The sequence below is a fragment of the Hemitrygon akajei genome, chromosome 16 (genome assembly GCF_048418815.1).
Source record: "Hemitrygon akajei chromosome 16, sHemAka1.3, whole genome shotgun sequence".
In the NCBI taxonomy this organism is placed as follows: domain Eukaryota; kingdom Metazoa; phylum Chordata; class Chondrichthyes; order Myliobatiformes; family Dasyatidae; genus Hemitrygon; species Hemitrygon akajei.
Window position 1 is genome coordinate 53,674,959 of NC_133139.1, and position 25,518 is coordinate 53,700,476.

The 25,518-nt window shown below is 41.6% G+C and overlaps 1 protein-coding gene across 1 annotated transcript in view; it reads right to left on the bottom strand.

Moving 5' to 3' along the window:
• LOC140740053 (very low-density lipoprotein receptor-like) overlaps window positions 1–25,518 on the bottom strand; it is a 102,998-nt gene that overhangs the window by 64,260 nt on the left and 13,220 nt on the right. The window contains exons 4-6 of the mRNA XM_073068891.1: window positions 22,375–22,546; window positions 13,201–13,410; window positions 3,818–3,936 (exon numbers count right to left, since the gene is read on the bottom strand). Coding sequence (XP_072924992.1) covers window positions 3,818–3,936; window positions 13,201–13,410; window positions 22,375–22,546 — 501 coding nt within the window. The remainder of the gene's footprint in view (window positions 1–3,817; window positions 3,937–13,200; window positions 13,411–22,374; window positions 22,547–25,518) is intronic.

The window sequence follows — 25,518 nt, forward strand, 5'->3', positions numbered from 1 at the left end:
GACTTTATTCCCTGGAGCGTAGGAGAATGAGGGGAGATTTGACAGAGGTATATAAAATTATGATGGGTATAGATAGAGCGAATGCAAGCAGGCTTTTTCCACTGAGACTATGGGAGAAAAAAACCCAGAGGACATGGGTTAAGGGTGAAGGGGGAAAAGTTTATAAAGAATTTTGGGGGGGGGCTTTTTCACACAGAGAGTGGTGGGAGTGTGGAATGAGCTGCCAGATGAAGTGGTAAATGCGGACTCACTTTTAACATTTAAGAAAAACTTGGACAGGTATATGGATGAGAGGGGTATGGAGGGATATGGTCCAGGTGCAGGTCAGTAGGACTAGGCAGAAAAATGGTTCGGCACAGCCAAGAAGGGCCGAAGGGCCTGTTTTTGTGCTGTAATGTTCTATGGTTCTAGGACTAGAGAAAAATAGCTGAGTAGATTTGAAAGGTGGGGGGGAGGGGAGAGACAAGAGGTGAAACTTGGAGGGGGAGGGATGAAGCAGAGCTCGGAAGTTGATTGGTGAAAGAGACAGAAGGCCATGGAAGAAAGAAAAAAGGGGGGGGAGGTGCACCAGAGGGAGGCAATGGGCGGGCAAGGAGACAACATGAGAAAGGGACAAGGGGATGGGAAATAGTGGTGGGGGGAGATGAGCATTACCGGAAATTTGAGAAATCAATGTTCATGCCATCAAGTTGGAGGCTACCCAAATGGAATATAAGGTGCTGTACCTCCAACCTAAGTGTGGCCTTACCCAGACAGTGGTGGAGGCCATCGCTGGACATTTCAGAATGGGAATGGGAAGTGGAATTAAAGTGGGTGGTCACTGAAAGATCCCACTTGTTCTGGTGGACAGAGGGTAAAACTTGTGTTATGAATGAAGGACTCTGGGGAGTATAATGAAACAGAAGGACTTAGAGTTCAAGTGTTCCTTGAAAGCTGTGTCACAGGTAGACAGAATGGTGAAAGGCATTTAGAATTTTCCCCTTTAGTCAGGACATTAAATATAAGAGCTGGGAAATTACCTTGCAGTTGTATAAGTCATTAGTGAGCTGCCACTTAGAGAGCTGTGTAAACTTTCAATTACCCTGTTATAGGAAAAATGAGATTAAATAGGAAAGAGTGTGGAAAATGTTACAGCAGACCTCAGGCAGGACAGATTAGAGGGCTTGTCTACTGAGGCCATATTGGTGGAGCTGAGAAGCAGGAAAGGTATGACCATATTAAAGGGGTTGTATTACAGACCACCCAATAGTCAGCAAGAATTGGAGGAACAAATCTGCAGAGAGATAGCAGACAACTGCAGGAAACATAAAGTTGTGATAGTAGGGGATTTCAATTTTCCGCATATTGATTAAGACTCCCATACTGTTAAAGGTCTAGACAGGTTAGAGTTTATAAAATGTGTTCAAGGAAGTTTTCTCAATTAATATATAGAGGTACCGACTAGAGAGGATGCAATATTAGATCTTCTATTAGAAAATGAGTTAGGACAGGTGACGGAAGTGTGTGTAGGAGAACACTTCAGTCAGTGGGACTAGGCAGTAAAATGGTTCGGCACAGCCAAGGGCCAAAAGGCCTGTTTCCATATTGTAATGTTCTATGGTTCTAAACCACTGAAACCAAACCTATACCATGTCCAATCAAGTGCAGCATTTCAAGGCCACTTGTTTTGCATTCTGCAGAAGACAAAATTGAGGATGTCATAGTAGACAAAAAAGTAAATAAATGCCCACAATTTTGCGAATTACATATTCACATGGACACTTTGAAGTTGACAACAGGTATCAAAACTTCCACGCAAAATCTGAGATAATGTTTCTAGAAATATTCAATTTAATTACCAGAGTCCAACTGAAAAGGTGAAAGGAAGTTGTTTTCTAACAGGGCTAATTCTGTACATGTTCATTAAGTGTTAAAATAAAACTAGCATCAACACCCCTAGGAGGGAGGCAATGGTGAGCAGACAAGTAGTTAAGGTGAGTGAGGGAAAAGGGGGTGGGAATAGTGAAGTGGGGGGGGGGGGGGGAGAGAGGAAAGGGTGCACTACCATAAGTTTGACAAATTGATGTTCGTGCCATCAGGTTACCCAGTCGGAATATAAGGCGTTGTTCCTCCAACTTGAGTGGCCTCATCGCGACAGTAGAGGAGGCTGCCAGTGAGTGATATCGGAATGGAAATGGGAAGTGGAATTAAAATGGGTGGCCGCTGGGAGATCCCACTTCTTTGGCAGATGGAGAGTAGGTGCTCGGTGAAATGGTCTCCCAATCTATGTCAAGTCTCACTGATATACAGGAGGCCACACCAGGAGCACCGGACACAGTACATGACAACCTATTTATAGAGTAGGTCACATGGTTGGCACAACATTGTGGGCCGAAGGGCTGGATAATATGCTGTAGATTTCTATGTTTTATGATATACAGAAGCCCACACTGGGAGCACTGGACACAGTACGACCCCAACAGACTCACAGGTGAAGTGTTCCCTCACCTGGAAGGACTGTTTGGTGTCCTGAATGGTAGTGAGGGAGGTGGTGTAGGGGCAGGTATAACACTTGTTCCGCTTTCAAGGTGGGAGATCAGTGGGGAGGGATGAATGGGCAAGGGAGTAGTGTAGGAAGCAATCCTTGTGAAAAGCAGAAAGTGGGGGGGGGGGAGGGAAAGTTGTGCTTGGTGGCAAAGTTGATGAAGTTGAAGAGCTCCGCATGGGTGCAGGAAGCAGCACCAACACAGTTCTTTCCAATGGAACAGAGGAATAGTTCAGAAGAAACTAGATGAAGAAACGGGCTAGGACCTTTAGCAGAGGGATCAAAAAAATGGACACACATACGACATGAAGGACCCAAAATTGGCTTGTTATTAATAGAGACTGATGCTAAAGGATTGTTTTTTGTGACTGGAAATCTATGGTCTCAAATATCAGTGTTGGACACTTGCTACATGTTGTATACTTCAACAATTTGAATACGAAAATAGGAGGCAATAATTAGCAATAATTAGTTCGCATGAGTCACAAATTAGTGTTGCTGTTAGTTGTGAGGAGGGGAAGCAGAGATTATGGAACAACAGTTGTCAAGATGGACACAGTAATGGCCCATGAAATTTAATCCTAACAAGTCTGAGATGATGTACTACAGGATGACTAATGCTAGGACATATACAATGAGTGGCAGGGCCCTAGGAAATATTGACCTTGATGAACAAGTCCAAGGATCGCCAGTGGCATCAGGGCTGGCAGATAGATTGAAGGTGACATCTGGGATACTTGCCTTCATTAGCTCGGGCATGAATGTCAGAGTAGGGAAGTCTTTGTACGCTGCAGATGGTGAAATGTGTGTAGTTCTTGTCAACACCCTATAGGACTGAAGTCATTGCCCTGTAAAGGAGATTCCCCAGGATTTACCTGGGATGAAGAGGTGAGATTGGATTTGCTTTCTTGCAACAGAGAATGCGGAGATGAGATCTGATTGCTGTACAATTATGAGGGCAAAGACTTAAAGGCGATGTGAGAAAGGATATTTTTCCCCAGCTAAAGGGTAGTTAGAATTAGAAATACTAACTGAGAAGGTGGTGGAGGCAGATACTCTCAATACAATTAAGTAGCAAGATGAGCACTTGATTGTGACATACAATTCTATGGGACAAGTGCTGGAAGATAGGATCAGTGCAGAAAGATATCTGATGGTTGGCCTAGGCAAGATGGGCAATGATTTTGTGAACCCATGAGGGTAGAAATGAGGACAAGTTTTTCTATTGAAAGGTCCACCCTTACTCTGCAACAACAGACCCTAACTGAGGCATAGGTAGGTATTTACTCTCACCCAGTGAAAGCCCTGTAGGTTTCTCAATCCCAATGCTGACCAGAGTGCTTCGGCCAACTCCATCCATTCCAGCCCTTTCAATTTTTGCTGGCTTTCCCACATCGGCCCAGTACACGACACTGTAATTCAGAGAAGCACAAAATTTTAAAAAATAATAGCAGTCAATCAAATCAGTTTGAGATTCAAATTTAAAAAAATTAAGAGGCTTAAGTACAATCTACATTATGTAAAGCTATCACATCGCTAACTTGCAATTCTTCAAAACAAAAACATAATGAACTAACCAAAAGAGCTTACTTCCTCATTCTACAGAAAGGAGGAGATAATTTGGAAATTGGAAATATCAAAGGTGGCCTTCTAACATCTAGATGCTGCATCGTGTAGCTGAAGTAAAACTTTGTTAGAGGTCCGAGTATAGATTTTTCAGTCAGGACCAGTCAGTGGATGGAGACATTGCTTTATACCCGATCTCCAGCAACATTAACAAAAGGCAAAGTAAAATATAAATGGACTTTAACAGGAACCATCTACTTATTCTATGATCCTTATTCTCAGTTCATGTTGACCATCGAGTCTTAACTATACCAATCTCATTTACCACTATTAGGTCCATAATCTATTATGCCTTAGCGATTCAAATGCTGTCCAGGTGCTTGTTCATTTACAGATACAGCACAGAATAGGCTTCTCCAGTTCTTCAAGCCACATAGCCCCAAAACCCCCAACAAACACGATTAACCCCTATCTAATCATAGGACAATTTACAACAACCAATTAACCTACTCAACACATCTTTCGACTGTGGGAGGAGACTGGAGCACCTGGGGAAAGGCCACACATCCCACAGGGAGGAAGCACATTCCTAACAGAATGGGAATGGAATTGTACTCCAAACTTTGGAACACTCCGAGCTGTATTAACATTGCGCTAACTGTGACCATGACACCATTTTACATACTTTGAGTACCAGCCTCTACCACTTCCTGAGGCAATGTGTTCCAGACTCAAAGCAAAAGAAAAAATTCTTCAGATCTCCCTTAAGTATCTTACACATCACCTTAAACATATATTCTCTCCCATGGGTTTACTATCTACCCTATGGCCCTCATAATTTTGTATATCTTTATCAGATTGTGCACCCACCACCCTGCCATCTCTGCTCCATGGGAAGTACAACATTGAACCTCCTTTGCACCTTCTCTGGTGCAATCACATCCTTCCTGTGATGTGGCAACCAGAAATGCAGACAATATTCCAGACAAATTGAATTAGTGTAAATGGGCAAACAGCAGGGAAGTGGTGGGCCAAAGGGCTGGTTTCTGTACTATACAACTGTGTGAAACACATGCTCTAACCTGTCTGCCTGTGGCATCCTGTTATATCAGTAACAGTAAAACAGTACTCAATACTCAATAAAGCAATACTCAAAACAGTACCTTGTCTGTGCAACATTCAGCCTCCAGACACAGCATGGAGTCCTCCAAATTCCGATAACTGGCTTTCTCTGTATACCAGAACAGACCATTTTGCTGTAGCATCTGTGACACTGACTCAGTGTTTTCTCATTCTGACTTGCTAGCTTGAGCACATTACACTTTTCTTACCCTCTAACTACCCTGTTAACACCTTACCCCCACAGCAACCCTGGTCTACCCGACAGACATATTGCCTTAATTGAATACAACCAACCCTCACCTTCACTCCAACATAAAACTACTAACCTTTTCTTCTCTTCCCACTTCTATGGAAGTGTCTTCAATCCAAACTATTTTCTCTTTATAGAGGGAGGGAGAACAGAAACACGATCTTCAGCCTAACTGGTCCATGCCAATCTAGATTCCCATTCTAAGCTCGCCCCATTTGACCACGTTTGACCCATATCCCTCTAAATCTTGCCTATTCCTGCCCAAGGACCTTCCTCAACCATTTCTTCTGGCAGCTCATCCCTTAAATGAAAAAGATGGACCTTAATACCTGGTAGCATGGTAGTGTAGCAGCAAGCGCAAAGGTTACAGTGCAAGGGTTTAATTCCTGGCATTGTCTGTAAGCAGTCTGCACATTCTCCGCTGTTACTGTGTGGATTTCCTCCAGTTGTTCCAGTTTCCTTTCACATTCCAAAGATACACAATGCACGGAGGAGATATTGAATTGAGTGAGAGAGGCCTTAAAAAAAGTGAGCAGGTGTACTCAGCACATTTTGCCGCCACAGTTCTCCAGGAGACATTGGATTGCATAGAGCGAAAGCGAGTTAAAAAAAAATCCAAGCTGAGGCAGTCGACACACTTTGCATGTTACAGTTCCTGAGCAGACATTGGTTTATGTATTTTAAAGAAGTGAGCGGGGGCATTTGACAAGGACCATAAAAAGGAGTGAGGTTTAAATGGTGCAGCCACTGTGAGAGTGGGTCAGTGTCAGAGTGGGGAATTGAAGCTTTGGCTCCTTAAGGCTTCAGCAAGGAGAGGCGTAGGCAGATTTCTTTTCATTATTTATTCTTTCTTTCTTATTGCATATTTAGAGCAGTAAGGATGCCAGGTAGGATAGTGGAATGCTCCTCTTGCATAACATGGAAAAATAGGGAGACGTCCAGTGTCCCTGACAATGACATCTGCAGCTTCAAACATACCGTGTTAAGACACTGGAGCTGGAACTGGAAGATATTGGAGGTTGAAGGGTTGATAGATAGGACACACAGAGTATCCCTGTGGCCATTCTCTTCAACAACAGTATACCACCTTGGGAGAGAAAAGCCACAGCAGTCAGGTTTCTGGCATTGAGTCTGGAGAGATGAGGTGAGCTGTAGTGATTGGGGGTTCATTGGTCAGGGGAACAGAGAAGTGGTTCTGTGGATGAGAACAGAAATCCCAGATGCTATGTTGCCTCTGAGGTGCCATGGTTAGGGATCACTCTGATTAAATCGTCAGCATTCTTAAATGGGAGGGTGAGCAACCAGAAGTCATGGTCCACATCGACACCAATGACATGGGTCCTGCAAAGTGAATTCAGGGAGTTGGTGCTAAGATCAAGAACAGGACCTCCAGGATTCTGTTCTCAGCAATGCCAACTATGCTACATGCTAGTGAGGCCAGAAACAGGAAGATCATAGAGTTTAAAACGTGGCTAAGGATTTCTGGCATCAATTTAGATCATTGGGCTCTTTTCCAAGGAAGGTGGGACATCTACAGAAAGGACAGCTTGCATTTGAACTGGAGGCGAGTAATATCCTAGCAGGAAAGTTAGCTCATGCTGCATTGGTGGGGTGGTTTAAACTAGTCGGAGCAGATGGGAACCAGAGCGCGAGCATAGCTAATGCTGTAGTTGCGGAGAAAGATGTTGTTAGGTCCACATACGATGTCAGGAATCAACAGCAGAGCATGGTGGGACTAATGTTTTGAGCTGCGTATATTTCAATGCAAGGAGTCCGGGCTAAGTTCTTTTTTAAATGCAGAGAGTGGTGAGTGCATGGAATGGCCTACCCGTGCCTTTATAAATCAGAGCATTGAGTATAGGAGTTGGGATGTAATGTTAAAATTGTACAAGGCATTGGTAAGGCCAAATCTGGAGTATTGTGTACAGTTCTAGTCACCAAATTATAGGAAAGATGTCAACAAAATAGAGAGAGTACAGAGAAGATTTACTAGAATATTACCTGGGTTTCAGCACTTAAGTTACAGAGAAAGGTTGAACAAGTAGGTCTTTATTCTTTGGAGTGTAGAAGGTTGACAGGGGACTTGATAGAGGTATTTAAAATTATGAGGGGGATAGATAAGAGTTGACATGGATAGACTTTTTCCATTGAGAGTAGGGGAGATTCAAACAAGAGGACATGAGTTGAGTTAGGGGGCAAAAGTTTAGGGGTAACACGAGGGGGAATTTCTTTACAGTTCTACCCAGAAAGCCTAACTAGGCAAGCTCTCCAGGATGTCCTGACTCAGCACAGCCAGACATTTTTCCTGACTATCAATGCTACCCTACCCCCTTTAATCTGTGCCCTTTATAGAACCATAGAACATTACAGCACAGAAATAGGCCTTTTGGCCCTTCTTGACTGTGCCAAACCATTTTTCTGCCTAGTCCCACTGACCTGCACCTGGACAGTGGTAGCTGTGTGGAACGAGCTTCCAGTAGAAGTGGTAGAGGCAGGTTCAATATTGTCATTTAAAGTAAAATTGGATAGGTATAAGGACAGGAAAGGAACAGAGGGTTATGGGCTAAGTGCAGGTCGGTGGGACTAGGTGGACCAAGATGGCCTGTTTCCGTGCTGTAATTGTTACATGGTTATATATGATAGTGGAGGAGGCGGACACAATAGGGTCTTTTAAAAGACTCCTGGATAGGTACATGGAGCTTAGAAAAATAGAGGGCAATGGGTAACTCTAGGTAATTTCTAAGGTAAGGACATGTTCGGCACAGCTTTATGGGCTGAAGGGCCTGTATTGTACTGTAGGTTTTCTATGTCTATGTTTCTATGAGTATTGAGGGAAAGGTGGATAAGGTTAGGGCATGGATCAGCATGTGGAATTACAACATGGTAGCCATTAGTAAGACTTGGTTGCAGTAGAGATAGGACTGACAGCTCAATGTTCGAGTTCCGCTGTTTTAGTTAGTTTTAGATGGTGTGCCACAGGGATCAGTGTTGGGTCCATTGTTATTTGTCATCTATATCAATGATCTGAATGATAATGTGGTAAATTGGATCAGCAAATTTGCAGATGATACAAAGATTGGAGGTGCAGTGGACAGTGAGGAAGGTTTTCAAAGCTTGCAGAGGGATCTGGACCAGCTGGAAAAATGGGCTGAAAAATGGCAGGTGGAGTTTAATACAGACAAGTGTGAGGTATTGCACTTTGGAAGGAAAAATCAAGGTAGACATACAAGGTAAATGGTAAGGCACTGAGGAGTGCAGTAGAACAGAGGGATCTGGGAATACAGATACAAATGTCCCTAAAAGTGGCATCACAGGTAGACAGGGTAGTAAAGAGAGCTTTTGGTACATTGGCCATTATAAATCAAAGTATTGAGTGTAAGAGTTGGAATGTTATGGTGAGGTTGTATAAGCCATTGGTGAGGCTGAATTTGGAGTATTGTGTGCAGTTTTGGTCACCGAATTACAGGAAGGATATTAATAAGGTTGAATGAGTGCAAAGAAGATTTACAAGGATGTTGCCGGGACTTGAGAAACTGAGTTACAGAGAAAGGTTGAATAGGTTAGGACTTCATTCCCTGGAGCGTAGAAGAATGAGGGGAAACTTGATAGAAGTATATAAAATTATGACGGGTATAGATAGAGTGAATGCAAGCAGACTTTTTCCACTGAGGCTATGGGAGAAAAAAACCAGAGGACATAGGTTAAGAGTGAAGGGGGGAAAGTTTATAGGGAATATTAGGGAGGGCTTCTTCACACAGAGAGTGGTGGGAGTGTGGAATGAGCTGCCAGATGAAGTGGTAAATACAGGCTCACTTTTAACATTTAAGAAAAACTTGGACAGGTACATGGATGAGAGGGGTATGGAGGGATATGGGCCAGGTGCAGGTCAGTGGGACAAGGCAGAAAAATGGTTTGGCACAGTCAAGAAGGGCCAAAAGGCCTATTTCTTTGCTGTAATGTTCTATGGTTCTATAAAGGGCACAGATTAAAGGGAGTAGGGTAGCATTGATAGTCAGGAAAAATGTCTGGCTGTGCTGAGCCAGGACATCCTGGAGAGCTTGCCTGGTTAGGCTTTCTGGATAGAACTGTAAATAAGAAAGGTATGACCACATTAATGGGATTATATCATATTATAGACCACCCAACAGTCTGCAGGATTTAGAGGAGCAAACTTGTAGAGAAATAACAGTGAAACAAACTTGTGATGGTAGGTAATTTTAAACTTTCAACATATTGACTGGGACACCCATACTGTAAAAGGGCTGGATGGGAAAGAGTTTGTAAAGTGTGTTCGTGGAAGTTTCATTAATCAGTCCATACAAGTCCCAACTGGAGAGAGTGTGATACTAGAACTCATAGTAGAGAATGAGACAGGACAGGTGACAGAAGATTGTGTAGGGAAACACTTTGCATCTTGTGATCACAATGCCATTAGTTTCAAGATACTGGAAAAGGATAGGCCTGGTTCTTGCGTTGAGATTCTAAATTGGAGAAAGACCAATTTTGATGGTATCAGAACGGATCTGGCAAGTGTGGATAGGGACAGATAGTTTTTTGGCAAAGATGTACTCGGTACATGGGAGGCCTTGAAAAGTTAAATTTTGGGAGTACAGAGTTTGTATGTTCCTGTCAGAATAAAAGCTGAGGGAACCTTGGTTTCAAGAGATATTGAGGCTCTCATTAAGATAAAAGGAGCTGCATAGCAGATAGAACGAGTATAAGGTATGTGACGAATATACGAAATGCAAAAGAACACTTCAGGAAATCAGGTGGGCTAAAAGGCAGCATGAGGTTGCTGAAGCAGACAAGATGATGGAGAATCTCAAGGCTTTCCACAGATATATTAAGAGCAAAAGGACAGCAAGGAACAAAATTGGTCCTCTGGAAGATCAAGGCAGTATTCTCTGTGTGGAACCAATGAGATGAGGGAAGATCTTAAATGGAATTTTTTGTATCTGTATTTACTCGTGAGATGGACAGTGTCTATAGAAGAGAGGCAGAGCAGCAGCACGGTCATGAACCATATGCAGATTAGAGGAGGTGGTGTTTGCAGTCTTGAGGAAAATTGGGGTGGATAAATCCCCGGGCCTCACAAGGTGTTCCCTCAGAACCTCTGGGAGGCTAGTGCAGGGGCCCGAGCAGAGATATTTACTTAGCTACAGCTGAGGTGCTGGAGCTCCGAAAGATAGCTAATGTTGTTTTGTTGTTTAAGAAAAGCTCTTAGAATAAGTCAGAGAGATACAGACTTGCATCCCTAGTGGGAAAGTTAATGGAAGGTATTCTAAAGGACCAGATAGATGTACAAGTATTTGAATAAACATGGACTGATTAGGGATGGTCTATATGGCTTTGTATGTGGTAGGTCTTTGTCTATCCAATCTTAAGAGTTTTTTGAGGAAGTTACCAGGAAAGTTGATGAAGCTAAAAAGGTAGATGTTGTCTACATGAACTTCAAGAAGGCCTATGAGAAGGTCCTGCATGGAAGGTTGGTCAGGAAGGTTGTCACTTGGCATTCAAGGTGAGATAGTAAATTAGATTAAACATTGTCTTTCTGGGAAAAGCCCCCAGAGAGAGGTAGTAGATGATTGCCTCTCTGACTGGAAGTCTGTGTCCATTATTTTTTGCCATCTATATTAACAATCTGGATCAGCAAATTTGCAGATGACATCAAGATTAGGGATGTAGCGAACAACAAAGCTTGCAGCTAGATGTGGATCAGCTGGAAAAATGGAATGGAATTTAATGCAGGCAAGTGTGAAGTTCTGCACTTTGGGAGGACTAATCAGGGTAGGTCTTACATGGTGAGTGGTAGGGCACTGAGGAGTGTGAGATCCATAATTCCTTGAAAGTGGTGTCACAGGTAGATAGGGTCAAAAAGAAAGCATTTGGCATACTGGCCTTCATAAATCAATGTATTGAGGACAGGAGTTGGGATGTTATGTCAAAATGTATAAGACTTTGGTGAGGCCAAATTAGGAATATTATGTGCAGTTTTGGTCACCTACCTTCAAGAAGGTTGTTAATAAGATCGAAAGAATACATAGAAAATTTACAAGGTTGTTGCCGGGACTTGAGGACCTGAGTTATAGGGTTGAATAGGTTAAGATTTTATTCCCTAGAATGTAGAAGATTGAAAGGGGGAAGATTTGATAGAGGTATACAAAATTATGAGGGGTATAGATAGGGTAACTGCAAACAGGTTTTTTTCTAGAGGCTTCGTAATACATAGGAGCAGAATTAGGCCATCTGGCCCATCGAGTCTGCTGCGCCATTCAATCATGGCTGATCCTTTTTTTCCCTCCTCAACCCCAGTTCTCAGCTTTTTTTCCTTCTCAATCCCAGTTCCCAGCCTTCTCCCCTTAACCTTTGATACCATGTCCAATCAAGAACCTCAATGAAACGACAACTGGAGCTCATGGGTTTAGCGTGGAAGTTAAAATGTTTAAGGGGAACATGAAGTAAAACTTCTTCGCTCAGAGAGTGAAACAAGCTGGTGGTGGTGGATTTAACATTTAAGAGAAATTTGGATCGGTACATGGATGAGTGGGTGGGTTATGATCTGGGTGCAGGTTGATGGGAGTAGGAAAATTAATGGTTTGGCTGAACTGCCTGTTTCTGTGCCATAGTTAGGATTAGTGAATTATGTTTGTGCCAGAAGCGCAAGGACAATCCTGACGGATTTGATGCAAAGGACACATTTCACTATACATTTCCACGTACGTGACAAATAAAGCTAATCTTCATCTTTATATTCTCTCGCTTTTAAAACTGTTTCCGATATTTTGTTATAATATTGGCTTCTAGTTGCATTCTTCCCAGTACAATAAAAGCAAGCTTTCTCCAGGTATCACTTTATCCAAACTATTGTATAAAGATAAAGAACACTACTAGAAAACACATCAACTTTTCAAGTCTACTCATCATTTTCTGACAACGTAAATTTTCTCATTTCTGCTGTCATCCTGTGAGTCTCTTCTGCACCCTCTTCGATGTTGCTACATTCTTTATGGTGATTAGAACTGTGCACCATTCTAATCATTTATGTCCTAATCATAATTCACAATAAGTTTAGTTTAACTTCCTTGCTTTTGACTTTATCCCTCTTGAAATGAACTCTAGAACTTGGTCAGTCTTTGAGATCTTGCTGAATTGAAGTACAACCTTCAGCAATTGGTGTATTTGTTCTTGAGATCCCTTTGTTTATCTACCCCATCTAGAATCTCCCCTCATGAATACCAAGTGGCCTCGTTATTCTTACCTCTGTAATATGTTGAAAAATGTACTGCACAAAATTCATCTGCCATTTCTAGATTTACTTATGTCTTCCTGAGATTTGTTGGTACTCTCCAATGATACTGATCACCCTCCCCCACACCCCCAACACAAATTTGGTATCATGCACAAATTAAGTTGTACTCTTGATTCGAAGGTGTAAATAATAAATGTAAATTGTGAAGCAGTGTCCATATCCAGATTTCTGCTTCTCATTCCCTGCCATTTAACAGTGCATTTGGGGGTAACTCAAATATTTCTGAATTTTTAGATAAATGACATTATATACTATTATATCATATTTCTACTATGGAAGAAAGTAGACAAACAAATTCAAAGTAGTGCCCAGAATTTCTGCCTGGAGAAACAAATTCCATGATTAATTGAATTGGCTTATGCCAATCTGCTCAAAATTCTTATCAAGTGTATAAGAGATAATTATTGTTTGATGTGCCACCAGACATACCCCGAGTATGGGTCAACCACCACAGCTGCAGGCTTTACTAGATTCTCACTGAATAATGTTTTCCTTGTCAATCCATCCAGAGTAGCAAAAGATAGCATCCTGACTTCAGATTCAGTCCAGTAAATGTGGCCATATATCCAATCCACAGCAATCCCACCAATTCTTTGCACATCTCTGATGATCAGTTTGCTTTCTCGGTCCATAGACTTGCTAGACCAAAAGATAAAATTTACTCAATCATTTTTGTTACAGTTGAAGTTAAGGTGCAGCTCAATATAATAATGAAAGATACAAATTAACCTATAAGAGATTTACTGCATCCTTGGCCAAATATTTTTCTTAAACCAGGCATTGGTGAAATTGCTCAGCATAAAAAAATGCTCAATGAGACACTGGAACAAGAGAAATCTTTTCAGTTCTTGAACATTCAAATAAATGCATCCAACTAATTGCCTTGATTCTAAAACTCACAATACCCTTGAATGATGCAATAGCTCCCTTTTCCCTAACTGTGAAATAATGGGAGTGTTATAACAACTGTGGTTGTTATATGGAGCCATTCAAGGAATGGGCATATTCAAAAGGCACAAAGGGAGAAAGGGAAACACAGAACAAAATAAAACCAAGTGAAAACTTTAAGGAATTTGAAAACCCAGGGGCATACAAGAAGATGCATTAAAACACAACATTGAGAACAATGCAAATGATTTGAAGAAAGGGTTTTAAGAATGATTTTGAAAATAGCAACATTAACTTCAGAGATATCACACTAACTATCTTAATCAGGACTTCAACAATATGGTATTGAAACAAAATATTTTACTTATTTATTTGAGACAGCGTGGAATAGGCCCTTCCTTCGCTTTGAGCCACACCACTCTGCAATTACACCCCCCCCCCCATTTAATCCTAGCCTAATCACAGGACAATTTACAATGACCAATTAACCTGCCAACCAGTATGTTTTTGGACTGTGGCAGAAAACCAGAGCACCCAGAGGAAACCTACATGGTCACAGGCAGAACATACAAACTCCTTCCAGGCAGCGGCAGGAATTGAATCCTGGGTCACTGGTACTGTACAGCATTGTGCTAACCACTACACTACTGTAGTGCTAACTCACAATTGTGCTAAATCACAATTGTTTGCATTTACTCAGAAGTTGGACACAGAATCTACAGAAGTGAGGTAAAGTGGCATCCACTTCACAGACCCTGTACAGATTACAGTGGAGATGTTTGCTATCCTGAGGCAAATCAGGGTAGCTAAATCCACAGAGCCTGACAAGGTGTTCCCTCTGACTCTACGGGAGGCAAATGCAGTAACTGCTGAGACCCTAGCAGAGATATTTAAATCATCCTTAGTGTCAGGAGAGGTACCACAGGATTGGAGGACAGCCAATGTTGTTCCGCTGTTTTAAGAAAGTTCTTAGAATAAGTCAGGAAATTAAAGGCTGGTGAGCCTGACATCACTAGTGGGAAAACTATTGGAAGGTATTGTATATCCGGTCCTTCACAAGTATTTGGATAGACAGGGACTGATTAGGAATGGACCACATAGCTTTGTAGGTCCATGGTGTACCATGGTATACATGGTAGGTCATTGTCTATCCAATCTTATAGTTTTTTTTCCCAAGGAAGTTACCAGGAAAGTGGATGAGGCAAGAGAGTAGATGTTGTCTACATGGACATCTGACAGGGTCCCACATGGGAGGCTGGTCAAGGACTTGGCATTCAGGATGAGGTAGTAAATTGAATTGGACATTGGCTTTGTGGGAGAAGCCAGAGAGTGATAGTAGAGGTTGCCTCTCTGACAGGAGGCTGTGACTAGTGGTGTGCCATAGGAATCAGTGCTGGGTCCTTTGTTGTTTGTCATCTATAATCAATGGTCTGGATGATAATGTGTTTAACTGGATCAGCAAATTTGCAGATGACACATTGGGGGTGTAGTGGACAGCAAGGAAAGTTATCAGGGCTTAGAGAGATCTGCATCAACTGAAAAATGGCCGATGAAATTTAATGCAGACAAGTGTGTGGTTTGTGCTTCGGCAGGACCAACCAGGGTAGGTCATACACAGTGAATGGTAGGGCACTGAGAAGTGTGGTAGAACAAAGGGATCAGGGAATATAAGAACATAATTTGTTGAAAGTGGCATCACAGGTAAATAGGGTCATCAAGAAAGTTTATGGCACACTGGCCTTCATAAATCAATGTACTGAGTACAGGAGATGGGAAGTTATGTTGAAATTGTACAAGACATTGGTGAGGCATAATGTGAAGTATTGTATGCAGTTTTAGTCACCTACCTACAGGAAAGATGTAAACAAGGTTGAAAGAATACAGAGGAAACTTACAAGGAAATTTTGGAGGACCTGCGTTATAAGGAAAGATGAGTAGGTTAGGGCTATATTCTTTAGAATGTAGAAGATTGAGAGGAGATTTGATAGAGGTATATAAAATTATGAGGATAGAGATAGGGTAAATGAAAGCAGGCTTTTTCCACTGAGATTGAATGGGAATACAATGGGAGATGGGTTAAGGATGAAAGGTGAGATGTTTAAGGGGAACATGAGGAGAAACTTTTTCATTCAGAAGGTCGTGAAAGTGTGGAATGAGTTGCCAGCACAAGGGGTGCATGCAACTTCAATTTCAACATTTACAAGAAGTTTGGATAAGTACATGGATAGTAGGGGTACGGAGGGCTTTTCTTAGGCAGGTCAATACGAGTAGGCACTCTAAATAGTCTCAGCATTGACTAGATGGGCTGTAGGACCTACTTCTGCGTTGTACAACTCTAAAATTAAGAACAGCACTCAATTTAGCACCAGTTAATGGTAGGGTAATAAAGGCAAAATTTCAGAAAGAAAAAAGGTGATGAAAACAAAGTGAGAGTGCAGAGGGGGCAGAAAGATTGTTGCAAGGCGGGAACCATTTGAAAAGGACAAGTCTCGTCAGGAGTGAATTTTATAAAGAAATAAAGAAAGAAAAAAAAGAAAAACAAAGGTGTAAACAATGAAGCCAGTTTTGGAATGGGAGGCTCTGGCTCAACTGGCACAGGTTCCAAGTTTCTTATTCCTTGTCTATCAGATATAGCAAGTGCACTGAGAACGGGTCCTGAGTTAGTGGCATGTTTTTTGTGTGAGATGTGGGAACTCAAGTCTCCAATAACTACATCTGCACTAACTGCATCGAGCTGCAGCTCCTTAGAGACCATGTTAAGTAAATGAAACTACAGCTCGATGACTTTCGACTAATACAGGAAAATGAGGAGGCAATAGATAAGAGCTACAGATAGTAACCCCCAAGTGGCAGGAAGCAGATACCTGGGTGACTGCCAGGAAAGGAAAGGGGTACAGGCAGCAAGTACCTGTGGCGTTCCCCTCAATTATAAGTATACCACTTTGGATACTGTTGGGAAGGGTGGAGTTGACCCACAGTGACCAGGGCCCTGGCACAGAGCCTGGCTCTGTAGCTCAGTAGGGAAGTGGGAAGATGATGAATGCAGTAGTGATAGGGGATTCAGTAGTTAGATGAGCAGACAGGAGATTCTATGGACTTGAAAAAGAAACCCAGATGGTATTTTGCCTCCTAGGCGCCAGGGTCAGACAAGTCTCGGATCGGGTCCACAGCATTCTGGGGGGGGGGGGGGGGGGGGGGAAGGGTCAGCAGAGAGAACTCAGAGTACAGATTAGTATCAATGACATAGGTAGGAAAAGGGAGGAAATCCTGAAGAGAGAAGAGAGGGAGTTGGGTAGAAAGCTGAAAAGCAGAACCTTCAGGGCAGTAATCTGCCAGTGCCACACTTCAGTGACAATAACAACAGAATGGTTTGGGTGAGGAAATGTTGCAGTGGGAGGGTTTCAGATTACTGGATCATTGGGATCTCTTCTGGGGAATGCATGACCTGTACAAGGAGGACAGTTACATCTGAACAACGCACATAAAATGCTGGAGGAAATCAGCAAGCCAGGCAGCATCGATAGAAAAGACAATATTTCAGGCTGAAACCCTTTGGCAGGTTTGTTAGAGCTGTTGGGGAGGGCTTAAACTAACTTAGCAAGAGGTTGGGAACAGGAGGAGTGATAGAGCTGAGGACCATCCTGAAGGGGAGCAATATCCTGATAAGAAATTTTGCTAGAGTTTCTGGGGATGGTTTAAACTTATTTGGCAGGGGAATGGGAACCAGTGACAGGGCTGAGGATGGGGTACATGTTGATGCATTGTGCAATGAGATTGTAAGCAAGTTCAGGCGGATGATAGACAAAAATTGCAGCCAGTGGGATGAGTTGAAATGTAACATTGGGACAAGATCAAGAAGGGTGATGAATACAAGAGGCATTATATTTGAATGTACAGAACATACGGAATAAGGTAAGTGATCTTGTAGTGCAATTAGAGATTGACAGGTACAATGTTGTGGGCATCAGAGTTGCAGCTGAAAAAAATTCATAGTTGGGTGCTTATCAGCCAATGATGTACATTGTATCAAAAGGACAGGCAAGTAGGTAGGCAGAGGGGATGGGTGGCTCGGTTGGTAAAAAATGAAATTAAATCCTTAAAAAGAGGTGACATAGGATATGAAGATTTAGAAACCTTGTGGGTAGAGTTAAGAAACTGCCAGGGTAAAAAGACCTTGATGGGAGTTAGATACAGGCCTCTGAATCGTAGCCAGGACATGGGATAAAAATTACAACAGAAAATAGAAACGGCATGTAAAACGAGGGCTGTGACAATAGTGATGGGGCATTTCAATATGCAGGTAGATTGAGAAAATCAGGTTGGTGCTGTATCCTAAGAGCGACAATTTTTAAAATGACTACGAGATAACTTTTTAGAGCAGCTTGTGGTTGAGCCCTCTAGGAAAAAGGCAATTCTGGATTGGGTGTTATGTATTGAACTAGATTTGATTAGGGAGTTAAGGAACCCTTAGAGGGAGTGATGACGATATGATAGAATTCACCCTGCAGTTTGAGAGGGAAGAGGTAAAGTTAGATGTATCAGTATTCTAGTGGAGTAAAGGGAATTTCAAAAGCATGACAAAAAAGCTGGCCAAAGTGAAATTGAAGGGGACACTAGCAGAGATGATAGCAGAACAGCAATGGCTGGAGTTTCTGGGGGCAATTCATAAGGAACTGGAAAGATGCATCTCAAAGATGAAGTAGCATTCTAAAGGAAGGATGAGGCAGCCATGGCTACAAGGGAAGTCAAAGACAGCATAAAAGCAAAAAAAAGGTATATATCGCAAAATTAGTAGAAAGTTAGAGGATTGGGAAGTCTTAAAAACCAACACACAGCAAAAAAAAAACAATAAGGAGAGAAAAGATGAATAATATAAAACAGGATACCAAAGTTTTTTTCAGATATATAAATAAAAGAGAGGCAAGACTGGATATTGGACTGCTGGAAAATGACACTGGAGGGGAAGTAATGGAGGACAATGTAATGGCAGACAATCAGTCTTCACTGTGGAAGACATTAGCAATATGCTAGAAATTCAAGAGAGTGTCTGGGAGAAGGTGGTGCTTCATAAGCTGAAAGGTCTGAAGGCAGATAAGTCACCTGGACCAGATGGGCTACACCACAGGATTCTGAAAGGGGAAGTTGAAGAAATTGTGGAGGCATTAGTAATAATCTTTCAAGAATCAATAGATTCTGGAATGGTTCTGGAGGACTGGAAAATTGCAAGTATCACTCCACTCTTAAAGAAGGGATAGAAGCAGAAGTAAGGAAATTATAGGTCAATTAGCCCAACTTCAGTGGTTGGGAAGATGCTGAAGTCCAATTTTAAAGATAGGGTTTCGGGGTTCTTGGATGCTCATGATAAAATAGCCCAAAGTAGGCCATGGTTTCCTTGAGGGGACATCTTTCCTGACAAACCTGTTGGAATTCTTTAAGAAAATTACAGGCAGGATAGACAAAGGAGAGTTAGTAGATGTTGCTTAATTGGATTTTCAGAAGGCCTTTGATAAGGTGCCACACATGAGGCAGCTTAGCAAGATAAGAGCTCATGGTATCACAGGAAAGATTCTAGCATGGATACAAGATTGGCTGATTGGCAGGAGGCAAAGAGTGAGAATAAAGGAGACCTATCCTAATTGGCAACCGGTGAGAAGTAGAGGTAGTGTTCTGTAGGGGGGGGTATTGGAACTGCTTCTTTTCATGTGAAATGTCAATGATTCAGATGATGGAACTGACGGCTTTGTAGCCAAGTTTGGGGACAATATGAAGATAGGTGGAAGGATAGGTAGTGTTGAAGAAGCAGGGAGATTGCAGAAGGCCTTAGACAGATTGGAAGAATGAGCACAAAAAAGTGGCAAAAGAAATATAGTGTAGGGAAGTGTATAGTGTAAGACAAAGCCATAAACAATTTTCTAAACAAGGAGAAAACTCAGAAGTCAGAGGTGCAAAGAGACTTGGGAGTCCATGTGCCGGATTCCCTAAAAGTTAACTTGCTGTTGAGTTGGTGCTAAGGAAAGCAAATGCAATGTCAGCATTCATTTTGAGAGGATTAGAATAAAAGAGCAAGGATGTGTCGCTGAGGCTTTATAAGGCATTGATCGGACCACACTTGGGAGTATTGTGAGCAGTTCTGGGCCTCATATTTAAGAAAAGGTCTGGCATTGGAGAGGGTCCAGAGGCGGATCACGAAAATTATTCTGGGAATGAAAAGGTTAACATATGAGGAGTGTTTGATGGCATGGGGCTTGGACTCACTGTAGTTTAGAAGAATGAGGGGGATCTCACTGAAACCTATCAAATACTGAACTGCCTAGATAGAGTAGACATAGGGTGGATATTTCCTTTAGTGGGCAAGTCTAGGCCCCGAGCACACAGCCTCAGAGTAGAGGGACATCCCTTTAGAACAGAAATGAGAAGGAAACTCTTTAGCCAGAAGCTAGTGAATCTGTGGAATACAATGCCACAGATGGCTGTGGAGGCCAAGTCATTACAGGGAGAAGGCAGAAGAATAGTATCAAGAGGGATAATAAATCAGTCATGATGGAATGGTGGAGCAGACTTGATGGGCTAAAATGGCATAATTCTGCTCCTATGTCTTATGGTCTTACAGTCTTGTAGAACAGTTGCCCTAACAGTCATCGGCAAATTTCTGTTGTTATGCAGGATTTCAGAAAATCAATGCAATGAAAGCAAGGACAACATACTTTAAAGAAAGAGAAACCGTTCAGCAAATGAATTACTTTTCTGAGTAGACAGAGGGGACCAAACCAATGTAGTATAGAACACAAGGAAATCTGCAGATGCTGGAAATTCAAGCAACACACACAAAATGCTGGTGGAACACAGCAGGCCAGGCAGCATCTATGGGAAGAAGTACAGTCGCCGTTTCGGGCCAAGACCCTTCGTCAGGACTAACTGAAAGAAGAGATAGTAAGAGATTTGAAAGTGGGGGGGGAGGGGAGATCCGAAATGATAGGAGAAGACAGGAGGGAGAGGGATGAAGCTAAGAGCTGGAAAGTTGATTGGCAAAAAATGTATAACTTCTGTTAATGCACCCCTCCCCTTCTTACCGCATCCCTTATTTATTTATTATCCTCCCTTTTTCTTTTATCTCTCTTTTTTCTCTCTCTGTCCCTCTCACAATCACTCCTTGCCTGCTCTCCATCTCCCTCTGGTGCTCCCCTCCCCCTTTGCCTGGCTTGCTGCGTTTCACCAGCATTTTGTGTGTATTGCTAGTATAGTGAGAGTTTCAAATACACATTCAATGAGGTTTACTGCAAAAGAAATGTTAGGGGCAAGATAAACACAGATAGAGAATTGGCTACCAGAACAGAATTTGAACAAGTTATTTTCAAGTTTACATGTATAACTTAAAAAGGTATCTCAAATATTCAGACCTAAAGCCTCTATCTACAGTAGTGACTTAGACTGAAGGGACTAAGTACAATGTAGTCAAATTCACAGAGGCAATGCATAAAGGCTTACTAGGTTAACTCTTGGGATGAAGGAGATGACCTACCAAGAAACATTGAACAATCCTCAATGGAATTCAGAAAGAAAAAGAACTGAGAGCTTCAGAAGTGCCTTAACTAAGTGGGAGACATTTCCCTCACCAGGGATGATCTAACACAGAGGAAGGGACTTAAGGAGTCATCCATTTCAATAAAGATGAGGACTTTCTTCTCCCAATGTGTGTGAACCTTCGGAATTCCCTGCCCCAGGGAGCTGTGGAGGCTGTATCATTGAACATATTCCAGAACTGTGACAGATAGATGTTTGGAATATATGGCAGTCAACTGTTATGAGAAACAGACTCATAAAAACAGGGGGTGAAGATTATCAGGCTCATCATGACTTCCCCGAAAGGCAAAGTCTGTTTCTGCTCCTATTTCTTTGCTCCTATACACCTGCTGTCAAAGATCTTAATGCTGTAGGAGTCAGCATAATAATGGGATTCAAGTAGGATTTGTACAATGATTGGTTGATGGTTGGCATTTCCATGCTGCGTCTCTCTGATTCTATAAGCAAGAAGGTGGCACAGGCAGTTCTGATTATAATCAGATTACAAATTAAACCTTATACTGGCAGTTGAAACCCACTCATAAAACAACGCTTTGAATGTGTTCTTTGAAATGGGGGAAACTTGGGACAGTTAATAATGAAAGTTGCTAGCACCTACTTGAACTACCCAAATGAGCGCAATGAAGGAAATTTAAGCTGTTCCGCTGCTACTGACAACCATGATAACAAATGGCAATGGCAGATACACACAGCTTGAGGAAAAAGCAGCAAGCCCTGGGGACTCAGATATTGCCACATCTTGCATACCATAAAAATGATGAGGTTCAGAAGGAAGAAAATTATGAGGTTCTTCTTTCTTCAATATAGGATAAGTACTCTGCAATGACTTGCAAATTGCCAATCTTTCTGCCAATCAATGAAAATAGATCATTTTCCAATTGGATGTATAAAACCAAGATTTTTCTCATGTATAGCATTTCACTATGAAGATCAGATTAGATTCCAAAACAGCTGCCAGCACCAGTTGCCACATTGCTGCTACCACCCCTCACCCAGTTCATTAGTTTGAAGTTGTGTGCTGCATGATCTGGAAATATTCTCCTACCATTTTTGCTTTTGCTTGTTCCGAGTGGTTATATAACAACTATCCTCCAGACCACCTTGCTCAAAGCCAGAATAAATCAAATTATTTACCTGAAAATTCCCTGATTGGTTGCATCTGACCAATAGATTGTTGATGAGGCTATATCAGTGGCTAATGTTTCTGCATTTTTCAAATTGTCAGCTAAGTCTTCGTATTCCATTCTATTAATACTCAGCTTCCTGATGTCACCTTGATTGGTGAAAATCACAAATGGCTCCTCTCCTAGTGAAAACAAAATTAGGATTATCAAACAATGATGTAGGCTGCCTCAAAAATATCAGCATTCTAACTCCAAGTTGGGTAAATCTGCTACATCTGAAATGGGCTAACCACTATCATTCTTTGGGACATCCTCCGGATGTGGGTGGGGGGGGGGGGGGGGAGGTGTGGATACGATAACAGAAGAGGTCGCCTATATTTCCTAATGTTAAGCATTCAATCCTGGAACATTCCAATGTATATCATAGTCAAATAGCTGCCCCCATATTTTAGGCTTACTGATAACAATGGATAGTGATATGCTTTTGGAGCTATCCACAAGTAAAATCAAGAAAGAAAATATGCTGCTGCTCCCCTTATTCAAATGTAAATGTAAAAGGAAGATCATCACAGAGAAATGGAGTAGAGAAGTTTTGTTGGTCCACTGACCCAACTCTACACATTTGCAATGATTCACAATACTCTTCTCCATCAGCGAATATAACATACTGGAAGCATTAAAAGAAAATGAATGAATCCTAAATGACTAAAAAATAAATAAAATTAGAACTTAAAGATTCTATCATTTGGAACTCTTGCAGGAGTAGCCAGTATGCTAATTCTCTTAAAATTAGAAATTAAGAGTCAAATTGATTTAGATTACAGATAACTGGATAATGCATATTTCATGAACCACCTAGTAATGGACTTAACAAATATTAGAACAATACACAGAAGGAATAAAGGCAAGTCAATATTTGTTTTATTGACATAATGGCACCACACCAAACGAGAGCAGTAGGTCTCAAGTCAATGGTAGGGAAGTTGCCAGAGAGGATTGATAAGCATTTGGAAAAATATAGCTAATTATTTTAGGTCATGGTTTGTGCAGGACAAGTCTTGTCTTCTGACACCTTGACTGCGATTTTCAAGGAGATGCTCTACCTTGATGAAGTTAGAGAACCACTCCCAGACGTTTCTGTATTATTATGGTTGTATAATAAAGAACTGGCGATTCACCCGGATCTGGAAGTGCCAATGGTGAGCTGGTAGCACACGCTTAGTGTTGAACAGCAGTTCAGTAATAAAATGCTCTCCTGTAAATCCACTGTTACGTACCCTTGTCACGTGACTGGGGTTGAAGCTATACTGGACTTGAGGTAATGGTCTTGTGATGGTGGAGTGACGTCATTTTCCCACCAGTAGAGATCATGTGACAGGTTTTTTTTTACAGGGTATAAGAGGAGGACCCCTCCCTGTGGGGTGGGGCAGTTCGTGGCTGGATTTGCCAAGTTGACTTCATGCCACTGCGTGATTTAATGTGATGACGCAGTTTAGTTGAAAGATGAAGTTTTATCTAATGCCTAAAGTTTAAAAGTTTAATGTTTAATGCCAGCAGTTTCTTTACAATACTGTTAGTTAAGAATCAGTGGAAAGTGAAGATCGGAGTTCGGGAGTTAAAGATCGAGGAGAATCGATTTTCAACGGTGAAACGGGTTCGACCTCGTGTGATCCTCATTTGGAAGGATTTCGTTGACTGTTCTCATGTTAATCTCTGCGGGATAGCAGAAGATTGAGGACAGTGTGATAAGGGAAAGGTCTGTGCCTTTAAGCCGTTACGTTTCATAAAATTCTTCGTGGGAAGAGTTTGACTTTGGAAACTGAAGCAAAACGACGTGGAAGAGAATTTAAATCGCCTTAAAAAGTCTCTCCTTTTAAATGGACTGAGCATTTTGAACTTTTGGCAATACCACTTTAAAGAACTGTTTTTGCAACATCGCTTTAAGAACTGTTTGAGCTGCCGCACAGCAGCTGATTTCCGGTTACGTTAGTGTTTGTTTACTTTTGGGGGGGTTTGTTTTCAGTGTTTAATAAAAGTGTTGTTTGTTATAAAAACCCTTGCCTAACTCATCTGTTCATTGTTGCCTGAATACATAACATAAATATGGGGGCTGCGTCCGGATTGGATCGTTTGAGTTTAAATGCTTGTTGAATTTTGAGTCAGTGTTTTGGAAACGGGGATTACTCGATTCTTTTGTTTGATTGGCTTGTGAGTGGTATTCGGCAACAATGAATATTGTTGAGTTTCTGGATTCGCCAGGCGCGGTGTTGTTAGCGAAGGCGAAAAAGACTGAGGTGTCTGAGATAGCTAGTAGATTGCAACTTAAAGGTATTTTGACGACTACATCAAAAGCTGTTATACAGAGAAAAATCGCGTCACACTATGTGGATTCGGGTGTTTTTGATGATTCGGTTTTAGAGTCGTTTCCCATAAGTAATTTGGAGATGCAGTTGCAAATCGAACAAATGATGTTAGAGCGTTGTAAATTAGAGGCTGAGCAAAAACAGAGGGAGTTTGAATATGCAATGGAGGAATTAAGGTCTGGGAAACAGTCTTCTGGTTCTAAAAAACCGTTTGTTGCTAGTCAAGAAATTAAATTGGTCCCTCCATTTAGTGAAACAGAAGTGGAAAGATATTTTCAACATTTTGAAACTATTGCTCGGATGAAACTATTTATCTTTTAATGTCAGAAAGATAAATGGTCAGTGTTGTTACAGAGTGTAATTAAAGACAAAGCACAACAAGTTTACACAGCTTTAACTGCTGCGCAAGCACTTGATTATGATATTGTGAAAATGCATATTCTCAAAGCGTACAAATTAGTCCCAGAAGCTTATAGGGAAAGATTCAGAAGTTTGAAAAAGTCTGTGGAAAAGACTTATGTGGAATTTGCCTATGATAAAGCTATGTGTTTTGAGAGATGGGTTTCTTCTAAAAATGTAAATTTTTAGATACATTTAGATACATTGAGAGAGCTGATTTTAATGGAGGAATTTAAAGGAAGCATTCCTGTTGAAGTAAGGACCTACTTAAATGAGAGGGATACTGATAAATTGCAGGACTGTGCTAGATTAGCTGATGAGTATGTTTTAATCCATAAGAATAAATTTCCTCAGGGCAGAATTTTTAAGAGGAAAAATAATATGGAGACTCA